The sequence below is a fragment of the Globicephala melas genome, chromosome 2 (genome assembly GCF_963455315.2).
Source record: "Globicephala melas chromosome 2, mGloMel1.2, whole genome shotgun sequence".
NCBI classification, from domain to species: domain Eukaryota; kingdom Metazoa; phylum Chordata; class Mammalia; order Artiodactyla; family Delphinidae; genus Globicephala; species Globicephala melas.
The window spans coordinates 64,103,686-64,117,721 of record NC_083315.2 but is presented as its reverse complement, the minus strand read 5'-3'; the positions used below and the strand labels follow the sequence as shown (position 1 = coordinate 64,117,721).

The 14,036-nt window shown below is 56.0% G+C and overlaps 1 protein-coding gene across 8 annotated transcripts in view; it reads right to left on the bottom strand.

Annotated features, from left to right (window-relative positions):
• Positions 1 to 10,332, bottom strand: part of TLE3 (TLE family member 3, transcriptional corepressor) — a 48,717-nt gene extending 38,385 nt beyond the window's left edge. For all 8 annotated transcript variants that reach the window (XM_030875100.2, XM_030875103.2, XM_030875102.2 and 5 more), the window contains exons 1-4: positions 9,254 to 10,332; positions 8,603 to 8,703; positions 8,023 to 8,086; positions 6,987 to 7,031 (exon numbers count right to left, since the gene is read on the bottom strand). In XM_030875100.2, coding sequence (XP_030730960.1) covers positions 6,987 to 7,031; positions 8,023 to 8,086; positions 8,603 to 8,703; positions 9,254 to 9,277 — 234 coding nt within the window. In that variant the 5' untranslated portion in view covers positions 9,278 to 10,332. The remainder of the gene's footprint in view (positions 1 to 6,986; positions 7,032 to 8,022; positions 8,087 to 8,602; positions 8,704 to 9,253) is intronic.
• Between the last annotated feature and the right edge of the window lie 3,704 nt (positions 10,333 to 14,036).

Below are 14,036 nucleotides of genomic sequence, written 5' to 3'. Positions count from 1 at the left end.
TAATCTGCTCTGCAAACAATCAAGTGCTGCAGAAATACGAAAGGCTATATTATTGTAATCTCCAGTATCTGGTAGATCAAATTTTCACTGTATCCTTGATGAAGGCTTTCCCCTGGGATTATCTGGAGATGGCGGCAGCCCCAGCACCCCGCCTGTGTCACTCACGTGGCGGGTGAATGAAACGGGGCGCCTCTGAGAGGACAGGGCAATGGGCGCGGCCAGACCCAACCCCAAAGGGGCTCCCCTGGAATCTCAGCCCCACTCCTGGGCACTTGGTTCTTCCTTCACCCTTCAAAGGACGCAATTGGTCAGGGGAAGTTCTGGTGATAGCAAGCGAAGGGAGCCTCTTCCTAAAAGGTTGTTGAACCTTCAAAGTCGTGACATCACTGGGGTGAAGGGGAGGGAGGTCTTTGTTCTCAGGCAGAATCTTCAGGGCTGAGTAAATGGGTCCCCTGGCTCATCCCAAGCTGGGATGAACCTCCCCTGAAGAAGGCAAGTCCCTGACCTCCCCATCCTCACGATTTCCGGAGGGGCCTCTGCAGAAGAACGGCCTCCTGGAATCTGATTTGAGGGACTTCGAGGCCCCTGATCTGACTCCCCAAAGGCTGACCCCTCCCCCATCAGATGGCCTCTGCCTGCACATCCACGGTGACAAGGTGACAGTTTGGAAGCCTGCTCGCTCCACCCACATGCTCACCAGTGCAACAGCCCTAGCAAATAAAAGAACTCAACATCACTGCTGGGGAGAACTGCAACGCCCCCATTATCTCCTCCAGAAGATCCTCGGGGGCGGCACCAAACCTTACTTCTGTGGCAGCAGGAAATTCCCCCCCTTCCCTAAGTTTCCCCTTAGCCTCAACCTGAGAAGGAACATTTCTTTTGAAAGGCAAGAGAAAAGCAAAAGCCAAGGGAGAAAAGCAAAGAGAGAAGGGGAGAGAAAGCATCTTGGCTGTGATCTTGAAAACAAGATATTGTCCCTTTAAGCATATAAAAACAAGGCCCTTGAGTGCGCAGTTCTCACTCTGGTACACAATTATGGGTGCTTTCAGCTGTCTAGCACTACTTCAAGTGCTCTCTTAAACCAGACTGTCAATGGCATGTTGAAAGCTATTTTGCCGGCTGCTATCATTAATAGCAAAGTGGAGAGCTGGGCTGATGAGAATTAAATATGGGGGAGGGGGCGGGTCATAACCAGTCATTACAGAATTACCAATATGAGCAAGAAGACAATGCCACTTTGGGGAGTAAAGTTCAAACCAGCAGATGACGGTGGGGAAGCAGGCCCCAGACTGCAGCAAGTGGCCCCCCGGCCCGGCCCGGCAGATGGACCTGGGCCAGCCCTGGAGAGCCGTCTGGGGACCGAAGAGCCACAGAGCGGCGAGTGTGAGAGCAGAGAGGCCTTGGAGATCGCTTTGCTGCAACATGTCACCACCTCACCTCCTGCCCCAAGTGGAGTCCCCCCTCCCCGCCCCGTTCCCAAGACTTGTGGACTTGTGGCTTCCGGGACACACCTGGCTGCCTTTCCAAGCACTGCTGCTGCCACCCCCGGAGGAGCCTCCACTGGCGGCTCCGCCTAACGAATGCGGCCCTCCCTTTAAGACGAGGCTCAAGTAACAGCCCTTCGATGTAGTCTTCTCTGACTCCCCTTTCCCAGGAAGGATGAGCCCTTCCGTCCTGGGGGCTCCTCCGTTAGTACTTACGTCACTGCATTGCAATGACTTATTTAGATGCCCGACTCCCCCGTGGAGGGAAAGGTGTCTGTGGAACAAGCCCCAGACCACACCCGGGACACCCCAGGCCCCTAATAATCATTTTGGGGATCAGTCCAACCCGCTCATCTGACTGATGGAGAAACTGGATGGTGAGCAGTAGGAAGCAGCAGGAGGAAGCCTGCGAGCCGGCGGCCAGCCCGCAACGAACCCCCATCTCGACTCACACCCTCTGACTGCCCAGTAATTCTGAGCAAAGGAGAAGCAACGTGTTCACTGAGCACCTAATATATGCTAAGTGCACATAGGAGTCCTGAGCAGAGGGGCTTGCCCCCCAGCTATGGGGGTGTAGGAGGACCTCCTGCATGCGGATCGCAGCAGGGCACCCCACTGAGGTCCAGCCTGATCACCTTTTTGCCCCTGGCATCCCAGGATTTTGTACAAACGGGATGGAAAAACATTTTCCCCCCACGCAGGAAGGAAAAGGGAATTCATCCCTTGGCTGACTCACTCCTACACCAAAAAAGGAAACAAAGGGCCTCTGACCTAGGCTAGACCCTTCCTGTCCGAGCTGGGGAAGGAGGAAGCCACAGACAGAAAGAAGAGCTCCGTGCCCTCCAGGAGCTCCTGGTCCAGCAGGATTCACGGAGAGTCTTCAGTAAAGAGCCAGGTCCCCATCTAGGACCAGTTTCCTTGATCGGAGGGTAAACACAGGGACCATGTGCCCATCTCCCAGGTCATTTCAGTGATCAAATGGACGAGAAGGAAAAGCGCAAGGAAAGCACACAGACCCTCGCTCTGACAACTCCATCAGCAAGAAGGAAGAGGGGGTCCCGAGAAGGCTGGTGTGAGATGCAGTCTTGGGGGCCTGGGAGGCAGGCTCCTCCTAGGTGGACAGGACAGGGTGAAGGGAGCTTGGAGCTTGGTGGACCCCAAACTGGAGCAAGGCAGGCACCCCAGGCCAGCATGACTAGAGGAGAGACTGTTCCGCAGAAAAGCGACAAGGCAAGAAAGTCAGAAGGAAATCAGGGCGTAGAGCGGTTCCCGGATGCCAGCATTCTGACCAAAATAAATGATACTCAAAGGTTTTTTTCTTAGCTCGACTCAGATGCCACACAAATAGGCACCACCCTAGTATGAAGACCCACGTCCCCTTCAATTTCAGTGTTCCATCTTCTCCTCACCAAGACGGACCTGATTCCTGGGCAGGGTTCTGGTACCCTCACCACCTGCTGGCCCCCTCTGGCCACCCACACCTTCACAGCAGCCACAAAACTTCAAGCTGTTATCCCTAGAGGTCTTCCAGCCCAAGCCCCTTTTTATGTAGGTGTGAGGACCCAGAGAAGGGCAATGACAAATGAAGATGTCCCATCTCCATCTTCAGCCACGTTCATGGCCACCCCCATCCTTAGATGAAAGTCACAGGTTTTATCACTTTACCTTACCTGTGACCCTTACCTCCGGGATTGCTAGTTATGCATTGTGTTCATTACTAGGCGCACTGAATCACTGGTTGTGCAAATAGCTAGCGGTTCAGAAGAGCACCCTGGGCGGGCAAAGATGATTCATCTGATATGGTTATAGAACCAGAAATGCGGGACTTTGGCGTTGCCAGGTTTGTGGCCTTAGCCTCCTGAGATAACGCAGAAATCAACAATAGTTATAGACACAGAGTGCTATTAGTTAGTAAATAAGCGCTCTTCGTTTCTTGAGTTTTGCTAAGAGACCTGGGGTCAGGAGGAAAAGTGGCAGCGGCAGTTCCTCTGCTAACATGGGGCTGGATACCTCGACTCCCCTGCCTGGGCCTCAGTCTCCTCATCTGTGACTTGAAAGGTCTGCAGGAGATGCCAAAGGGCTCTCCCAGTTAGAACAGAAAGTTAGAAGAAGTGTTGCTCGGTGACAGAAAAGTGGGGGCATGACACTGTCCCCAAATCGAAAGGCCTCTGGTGCTCTTCCAAAACCTTAGCGCTCACCAGCAGGGGGGTGAAGAGACAGCCTGCCCCAGCTTCTCAGGGCACCAGTGCCTCAAACCCAATGCACTACGATCGCTCCGGAGGGCTTGTTTCTGCGCTGGCGATTTGTGGCTGACACCCGAGAGCTTCAGCCTCTGCGGGAACAAGATGGGAACTGACGAGCTGGCCAGCCATCATCACCTCCCCGGCCTTGCTGAATCACCCTTGACATCCTGCCTGGAAGTAGAGGCTTGGAGGAGGTGGGTGACCTCTCGAAATCTCGGGCCAGGCCCATGATGCTGTAACCTCTGCTTTGCCACAATGAGGGAGGGAGGGGAGGAGAAACCATTTACTTACTGCTTCTCTGGGATCTGACAGCTTGGAAAAAGAACGGAGAGGGAGACAGTGAAAACAGCTAGGAAAGGAGCCAGCCACAGTGAGTTTAACCTCTCGGTAGAATAAAAACGGGCTGGACGCACCTCATCAGCTGCCCTCTGTCAATACTCAGGCCCATCTGGTGGAACCTGAGGTTCCCAACTAATAGGCGTTTCCCATAGAGCCAGCAAACGGCTTTTGAAGAAAATATGTGGGGGTGCTGGTAAGAGGTGAGTGTGTGTGTGTGTGTGTGTGTGTGTGTGTGTGTGTGTGTGAGAGAGAGAGAGAGAGAGGGAGAGAGAGAGAGAGAGCGAGAGGGAGAAAGAGCGGGAGCACGCAGGCTGAGGACTGCCACACTCCCCAAGGTGCTAGCTCTGGAGAGCATCCATTATATAAAAGTACAGACAGTCCCCGCCCCCCCGCCCCCCCCCCCAGCTTCAAGATGAAGAATCCAGCCTGTTTGTTCCAGGCAGATGTAATCACACGAACAGTCAAGTCTAGAGGGCAGGACACTGCATGAATAATTCAAGCACTCCAGTCACTTGATTGTGTGTGCAGATAAAACACCAGTCAACCGCTAAACAGGTCAGCTGATAAACTTGTTTGCTCAGGCCTAACCACCATCCGCCAAATGCACCCAAGACCCACACTACAATTAGTGGCCGGTTTTCTTCTGCAGAACCCTTGCATGCCTAGGGAGTGGCCAGCCCCAGGAGGTCAGGGCTGCATTTCTCAGTGCAGGGTTGCTTCACCTCCTTGCCTCTTTGTTCCTACACAGGCACCGGGCGATTGCACCCAACTCAGAGATTGCCATAAAGCCGGTAAAGGCACTGAACTCAGAGCACGGAACACTCCCTCTGGGAAGCAAGTGGGAGCTGAGGCTGGAAGGCAAAGGTGAGTGGCTAACAGGGTAAAGTCCTGTTTAGAAGCCAGAGGCCCAGATTTGAGTCCTAGGTCTGCCCTCCTCGCCTCCCTGAAGCCTCAGTTTCCTCGCCTCCAAAAACAGGGCAAAGAATACATCTATCTGCTTCTGGCAGCTGACAGGATTAAATGAGACCATGTCGCCAAACCTCAGGCATTCTCCCCCTAAGAACCTGGTTTGGGGACTGGCCAGAAGTCCCAGATGCACACAGCTGCTCCTTATGCAAACCCCACCACTCAATGTGCTAGGAAGGCGAACAACTCTTCCTGGGTTCAGAGTGTCCCCAGGACTCCAGGGACAGCTTCGCTCCACCAGCCGAGGTGGATTCTTTGTGCCAAAGAACCAGCCACTCACAGACGCGGGGAACACCACCCATGCAGACCTCGACATGCAACGACATATTACACCTTAACCACGAAGCTCTTAGAAGAACGGCTGCTATAACTTTTAAACCTGGGTGCAATTACCCTGTTCAATTTAAACACACCCAAGATACCAAGCGCTGAGGACAAAAAAAGAGGGGGTGGAGAAAGGGATGAGGTTGCATCCTGCATAAGAGCCCAAGGCCCTTGAACACCTGGAACCCCGGTTGCACTGCACACATTCTTACTGGACCAGTCAGACCCAGTCAGTCCCACCTGAAGTTGGGCAGTCTCTAGCCCCGACTCCCGAGGAGAGACAGCTTTACTTACAAAGTGGTGTCTGTTTACAGTTCCTGTGGGTCAAGAAGTAAAAACCTGGTAGCCTTCATGTGCCTCCCCAGATTCCTCAACAAACTCAGGTCCCTTTCTGGCTGCCCTTCACCCAACACTGGGGTTCCCTCCAGGAGGGGAAAGGAAACTAGATTCCAAAGACTCTGTGCGAAGCCACTGGAGTGGGCAGACAGGAATCTACAAGCATTCCAGAGGTCACCTGCCCTGGGTCCTGCCCCCTTAAAGAGCGAAGTTTAAACCTTGTAAACCACTGTTCATTTAGAGCAGAAAGTCCATTCAAAGCACGGTCAACGAAGACTAGAATAAGTCAACAGTCTCCTGGGATTTCAAGAACACCAATTGTTACAGAGAACCACCGGCCTGCGCCATTTCTCCTTGCCAAGTCAATGCTAATCACTGGCCAGGCCAAATTATAGGCGGCCTCTCCTCGGAAAACAAATACACAAACGGGCCTCTCCCACAGCCCAGCCCGGCACCCAGGATGAGTTACTGATATGCAGCAAGATAAAGGTGTTTGTATTCGCCGGTCTGAGGTATACTGTTATTAGAAGAGTGACAATACGGGGTAGTTTACATATCCATCGCACACTACCACACTAGCTAAACTGGTTTGACTTCAAACCAGGATTTCAAAGCTGAGCTCAACCCCCAGCCATCTCAGAAGTCCTGGCTAGGCTGCCCCAGGCTCATTACTTCACCTCTCGGCTTCATCTTCCTTCTCCGAAAAATGGGAAAGGCTGTGGCCGCCTTCACATTAAGATGGAGATAAAAGAATTGCCTCATATACATAAGGCATTGGGCCGTATTTCATTCTGGCTTTATATTTTTAAGCAGTTGGTGGCTTGTTCCCTTAAATTTTGACAGCTCAGCCTGGCTTTTAAGACTCTTGAAGTTTAATCTCATCGAGGCAAAACATATTTTTGTACACACACACACACACACACACACACACACAAACTCTCCTGCCTTTCCTCTTGAAAATTTTACATTAAAACAGGTAGCAGCCAGCTACCTCTGGGTTTCAGGAGTTTGTAGAGTAGATCCTGAAGGAACAAGTTTCCTTTGGCTGCTTCCTCCTCCACCAAGATCCAACACCAGGACAAACTTCACAAGCTCGGACACCAGAAGCTCAACATGTCCAAGAAATCAGCCAAGCCTCAACCCCTGCATGTCAAGGGCTGGATCCATTCACTCTTCAAGGAGGAGGAGAAGGAACAGAAGAACGAGGCTCATTTTCAAATAGGAGGAGCCATTTTTAAACATCTGTGGATTAGGTAAAAATTTTAAAGCTAGACATGTACGGTAAAGCACTTACCTGCTTGTGCATTTCAATGTTCAATCCATAGGACATCTCGTAGTACTAAAAGTAAAAGTAACGGCCGTTAATGCACAACACCGAAGTCTGTTTGTGTTCCACAATGAGCTTTGGGGAAGGTTTCGGCCAAATGATACTTTTAAGATACATCTGCTAAAGAAGTTTAAGTCAAAGCCCAAAGCCGGCTATAAAGGGGCTGCAGAGCTGAAGACCGGCTCATGAGTGCTGTTCTCACTGCAACAGAACATCCTATACGCAAAGTATTATGAAGAGCGGGGCCCTCCCTCCCACCAGCCCTGCCTGTGCCATATATCCTGTTTATACAAGGTTCTCGTTCAACAAGGAATCGTGTGTACACTGGGACCCTCTTGTCCTCTGAGAGTTATTTAGCAATGTGTCGAAGGCCTCTTATGTGCAAAGCAGTGCAGGGAGCCTCACTTAAGGACCTCCGGTGCCTTCCTCACCAACAGAAGATTTAAACTTGCTGGAATAGACACCGGGAAAAGGGCGGATGTCTACACACTGTCCCAGGGCCTTTAAGGTTCTCAGTTGGGGGATCCCTGAGTGTACAGTGGAGGCAAACGCCTGTAAAAGGCTCCTCCACTGTCAGAAACCCCCGGAGAAAGGGGGTAGGCGGAGGGGCCTTACGCCCCACTCTGGCTAGATCCCAGGGCTGCAGAGCAGTGAAGTTTTCAAACACTCCCAGGAGATCTCTAAGAGAGATTTTTATCCAACCCTGACATAGGCTGATCCAATCCTATCTTACTAGCCAAGATAAGACAACCAGCCCTCTGGGAAACCTTCAAAACACAAATTAATGGGGCACAAAGGAAGTGCACAAGTGCTTGGCCTGGAGTTTGGGTTTCTCTTTCTGCCCCTCCTCTCACCCACCCTCCTCCAAGTGGCCGGGCTATGGGAGGCTGGTTAAGGGTCAGAGGGCACACTCGGATTACACCCGCTCCGGGGCTGCCCGGCGGAGGCCGGTCAGGGGACCCGGCTCCAGGCTCCCCAGGCCCACGCCGCCCCGGCCTCTCACCATCACATAATGGCGCTGCATCTCCGTCTTCTCGTTCGCCAGCTTGTCGTATTCCACTTTGAGGCTGCGAGGGCAGAAGGAGCCGGCTCAGACTTGGCGCCTGCACAGCCTCCTCCGAGGCCCCAACCCAAGGGCCTCTGGGAGCCACTCTGTCACTTTCCTGACACCCTCCCCCCGGGGGGAACCCCTTATCCCGCAGTCTCTGGGGGAGGGGGGCTTGGGTCCCCGACACGCGGAGGTGGAGTGAAACAACTTGAAACTTCCCGCGGCCAAGAGAGTGGACTTATCCGAGCCGCGGGGGGGGCGGGACCCCGACGCTCGCTCGCGACCCCCAGAACCCGGAGCGAGCCGGCTCGCGACCCGAACCCTCACCCTGGGGGCGGCGCAGGGACCCGGGAGGCTCTGCCGGCAGCAAAGGGTTAAGGCGCCGCGCTCGGAAAGGGGAAACAAAAGGAAGAGGCCCGGACTGCCCCGCCGCCCCGGGGTCGGGGGCCCGCTCGGTCCCCTAGGGGTGGTGGCAGGAGCTGCGGCGGAGACGCCCCCGCCCCGCCAGCCCCGGGGCGGCCCCCACTGGCCTTACCTGTGATATTGAGCTTGCAGGAACTGGAATTCGTCTTTGATCCTGTCACAAGACTCAGCCACCGTGAATTTAAATCCCGGCTGCCCGGGTTGATGGGGAGCCTGAAGCCGGCGAGGACAAGACAGCGGAGGGGCGGGGGCGTCAGACCCGGCTCCAAGCTGCCCAGACCCCTCACTGGCTTTCCCCGTTCTCCCCCCGCACCTCCCCCACCCACCCACCATAGGGGCCGCCCTCACAGCCCAGCACCTTTCCAGCAAGTTTCTCAGCTCCCCGACGGGGCGGGGGGGGGGGGACGGGGGGGCTAACCTCTCCCTATTGGCCGCGGGGCTCCCATCCCTTTCACGAAGGGGCTCCCATTCCCTTCTGGGGCGGGGGAGACACAACGAGTGAGTTGGGATACTTAGGCGAGGGGGCGGAGGACAGCGTGAAAACAGTTCCCCAGGACGACTGGCAGCCCCCCACGCCATTAGGGCGGAATTAACCTCCTCTCGTAACGGCGCCCCCCCCATCCCATCCCCTTTGTGTGAGCGCGCGCGCGCACACACGCACACACTATAAAGGTAGCAACAAGCAAAATGGAGGTGCCAGATAAACTGCCTCGTTTACCCTCCCATGATAGATGCTTAAATAAACCGAATTGCAATTACTCACCGGATGTCTGCCTTGCGGATACATGGCAGGGAGGGGTCGTGATTCCGAGAGCGTGGAAGCGCCGAGAGCCCGGGCAGGGGAGATGCGGGGGAGGGGGGAGCCAAGCCCGAGCGGGGGGCGGCCGGGAAACCGAGAGCTCGTCCCCGGCCCCCCCAGCCCGCTCTCACACCGAAATCCCAGAGTCGGGCGCCCGCCCCAAGCGGAGACAAAGAGCCGCGAAGCAGGCGGCAAAGTCGTCGGCGGGCGCCGAGGCCGGGCGGCGGGCGCGGGCTTTGTGCACCTAGGGCTCGGCGGGCTGTGGCCGGCCGCCTTCCCCCCGCTGCGTGGAGCGCGTCAAAGCCGGGGGCTGAGCGGACATCGTCGTCTACCCGGCGGGTCCGGCGCGGGGTCCCGAGGTTAGGGGGCCCCTCCTGGGGCAAGCGCGGGCGCCCTCCGGTTCACTCAGCGCGTCGCGCCAGGAGGGAGGCGCGCCGGGGCAGCCCCAGCATCCGGGGCGCGCGGGTCCGATCCCAGGGGCGGCTCTCGGCGAGAAGAGGAAGGAGGCAGGCACCGGGGTGGCGGCTTGGGGCCGCAGGAGTGCCGGAGGGTGAGGGCGGGAGCCCGGCGCGGGCGCTTCGACCCCCCACCCCCACCCCGGAGAGGAGAGCCTGCTGTTCTGTCTGTTACTGCCGCCGCCGCTGCAAGCCCTTCCCAGGGCCGAGGAGGAAACTCCGGGCTCAGTAGGTGGGAATCAACCACCCTGGCATCCTAACTCCAGCAGGCACAGGAAGCCGCATCAAAGGGGTCCTCGCTGCTCCCTGCTTGAGCGCCGAGTCCCCAGCGAGGAGCGCTCGGTGCCGCCACCGCCGCCTCGGAGCGCGCAGGCAGGAGAGCGCTGGAAGGGAGAAGCAGCCCGAGACCGGGGAGCTCTGTGGCTTCCTTCCTTCCTTCCCCTCGGCTCGGCTCTCCTCTCGCGCCCCGACAATCCCCCCAAACACACACACACACACACACTCGCACCAAAAAAAGTGCCCCGGACCTGCGGATACCACACACAGACAGGCGAGGGAGACGAGCACGAGGTCTGAACTGCCGCGAGAGCAGTTCCAAATAGGGACTGAAAAGTAACAAAATAATGTGGCAGCTTCGCTCAGCGCTGGCCAATGGGAGCGCGGGGCCCCCACGTGGGGCTGCCAGACTCGGCCTGCGACTGGGCGCCGCCGGGCGCGACGTCACAATGCCCTCTTGTGTCTAAAACTATGCATGAAAAGTAGCAATCAGGCCCTACCCGCTGGTGACTTTCGCATGGGAGTGAAAAACAGCGCTCCTCAGATCAGGAATTAACCGAAAGACATATAATAAATAGATATATATTATAGTCCTGGGCTGCTAGGGTTTTTTTCCCCTCCTCTCTTTTTTTTTTCCCACGATCTACTAGCAAATAATTATTTGGCGGGAGGGGGAAAGAGGGAAGACAGAGGAATAATAACAAAAGAAAAAAAAAGCTGTACAGTCCTCAAAACCTGTGGCTGGTAGTAACGTATCAGTTTATTCTGCAGTGGCGGCAAACGATACCTCCCTCTAATCCCATTAGGTCTGCAAAGCAGCCCAATTAGATACTATAAAACAAACAAAATCACTTTGTCACTTTAATGTTTTCACAAGATTTCGGACTGATAAAGTGGTGGTCCCAAAGTTGCCCCCCACCTTAAAAAATTTGCTCGGAACTGAGGGTGTCCCTTTCTTTACGCCTTCTCCGGCCCACCCCCGACCCCACGGCCCCCAGCTTTTCTTCTTTGTTCATTTGTCCTTCTTTTCAGAAAGCCAAATAAACAGCCTCTTTGATGTGCGGCGGCTGCCCCCGAGAAGTCGGAGGAACTCTAGCTTGGCGGGCACCGCAGACGGAAGAGCCCGACTCCCGCAGACACCCTGCTCAGTCCACGCTGTCCCCACACGGGGCTCCTTCCCGGTGGAGACGGCTACGCCCTCGCCGCAGCTGCTCACTGAGAGCTGGGGCCAGGGAAGCGAAGTCGGGAATGCGGTGGCGGCCTGGCCTCACCACGGCCCGGGAGCTCCGAGTTCCGACCCGGTTTCCTCAGCCTGCCCTCGGCAGTGTCACCGCGTCGGCGGAAACCTGCGGAGCGGCGCGTGTGCGAGCCTGTGGGCGTCTCGGCCGCCAGCCTCGACGCCCCGCGAGGCGAAGACGCTCATCCGCCCCCGCGCACTCCTCTCCTACGCCGCCGCCGCGCCTCCGGGACTCCTCGCGCGGTCAAACAGGCCGCTCGACAACGGGGGCCAGTTTGCCCGCACAGCGATAGCCTCCACCTCTGGTGCTCAGGGTTACGTCAGGGCAGACGGGCCTGGGGGACGCGGCCCTCGAGAGGCTGGGAAGCTGGAAGGGCAGCGTCCCAAAGCCCACGGGCACCGCCGGGTGGGCGGGCCCAGGTGGGCCCCCGGACCCTCCCCTCCAGCATCTCCGCGAACCCGCACGCACCCCGGGGCCGTCGGCGGTCCCCGGATCTATATTTTCTCCTCATTAGGAGCTGGAGTTCGCTTTTGCATCTTAATGAGGAGCTGAGAGCGAGCGGGCGCTCGGAGGCCGGTGCGATGGGAGTTACACGTGAACACCCGCCTCGGAGTTGAACCTCCCCGCGTCCGTTCCGGCCGCCAGCCCCGAACCGTGCTCCTCTCTTCATTTATTTATTTTCCTAAATAAAAACATAAATCGTGTGCGGCACGCACCGAAGGGCGGGGGAGGAGAAGCCCGGCTCAACAGATGCGAGCATCTGGCCGCTGCATTCATTAGACACAAAATGGCTCCGCTTTGGAGCTTCCTTTCCCCCGCCCCCTTCTCTGCCCTCCCCTCTACGTCACGGGTGGGCGCACCCGCTTCCCACCCGCCCCGCCCCTTTCTCGCCCCTGCCCCCACGTGGGGGTCGCCGACCCCTCCCCCGATCAAGGCCCGAAAGGCCAATCAGAGACGGCTGATGGGAGTCTCTGTTACCGATTGGTGAAGCTGCCGAGCGCTGTCAGTCCGAGACCAAGGCTGTCAGTCAAAACCACGCGGGGTGGGGGAGCGCTGACAAATGCCGAGGCTTCTGAGCCTCCCGCTTGCAAATAGTGCTTGGAATGGCTGCTTAATTAGCTTTGAATGGCTTTTCCTTCCAGCTCAAACAATCTGTCACTACCATGTGGTATAAAGGAGCCATGCATAAAAAAGTAAGCAGAGGCTAAATATCAATTTGATTTTGTGTATCAAAGGAATATTTTATTTTTCTCCCTAGTAATGAAACGTATCAATTTAAATAATAAAAGGTAAAAACACACACACACACACCAAAGAAAAGAAAAAAAGAAAAGAAAAAAGAAAGAAAAAGGAAAAAAGCCAAGCTCCACGGTTCTCCGACTCCTGTGCAAGCCTGAAACAGGTAATTTCTACGGCCCACGTTCAGGAGGAAGCCTGAAGCTTCCCCCCAGCCTCCCCCCACTTTTAAACTTGCATTAAGTGTTCTGTTGTCGTCCAGAAGTCTAGAAAGAGTGATGGGGGAGGGGTGGCAATGTAAAAGGAGGTGGGGACGGGGAAGGGGGCAAACTTTAAAGGGAGCTCTTTGAAGCTGCTAATCAAAGTGGAGGGGGGGTTTAAGACCCCATAAACTGGGGCTCCCGCAGCAGGTCTCGATTTGGGAGCTGAGAGAAGAGGGGGGGGGAGAGCGAGTGTGCGTCTCGCCCGGATTTATTAAACACAATGCCTTCAAGATGCCCGGGACGCGGCCCCTGTACCGGCCTTCCCCCTCTCCGCTCTCACTCGAGACCGGCTCCGACGGCGCCCGCCCGCAGTCGGCCGACGAGCCCGGGCCCTGGGTCAGGTCTACGCAGACCGTGGCCAGAAGAGACGTCTCGGGTTTGGCGTCGCTCCTGCCCCGACGTCCACTCTCCTAGGGACCCCATGAGCAGAGCAGACTCGCGTCGAATTCACCTGTGAGCCACAGCCCTACGGCCAGCGCCAGGCCTGAAACCTTGGAGGAGCCCGCGGGGCGTGTGATCGACCATGTTTTGCAGGGAGCCGCCTCCTCTGCAGGGCCCGAGTGGACTACTCCGCCACCCAGACCGAAATGATAACGGCGCCCAAGCACTTTCTGTGTACAGGGCAGGACACAGCTACCCAGGCGAGAACTCTCTTCATCCTCACCTCACTCCTGAAGGAAGCGGCCTGGCTGGTAGTCCATTTTATAGAGTAAGAAAGAGAAGCCGAGAAAGTTCGGTAACTTGCCCCAAGCTGGGCAGAGGTGTCAGGATTAGAGTCCAGGGCAGCGGGCTCAACAGCCAACTTCAGCGCCCTTTTGCTAGCGCGAGCTGGACCGGGGCGAGCTTTTGCAAAAGGAAAGGCATTCATTAATTCATATTCACTTATTCATTCTGAGGTTCTGGCGATGAGGTCAGAGGCCCAGCTCCCCAGCCCCTGGCTTCTACTCGCTCTGCACCCAGCATCACTCCCAGCTCTGCAGGGCTGTCTGGGCCTCCTGCCTCAAGAGGAACGGAGAGGTAGGCATCCAGGCCAGCACCCCTTTCAGCTCGCCACCGCTCTACCCCCCACCTTGCCACCCCACAAATTAGGAAAAACAAGGAGAAAAATAATTTTTTTATGCTCGAGAGAGAAAAGAAAAAACATGTATACAACACCCCGTCCAAAGCGCTTGACAATTATTTTTAAAGAAGGAGGGGAGTGGAGAGAGAGAGTTCAAACGTCTCTGTCTCCAGTTCTAATTGGAAACGTTTCAACTGTTTATGTTACAAGAAGTGTCAG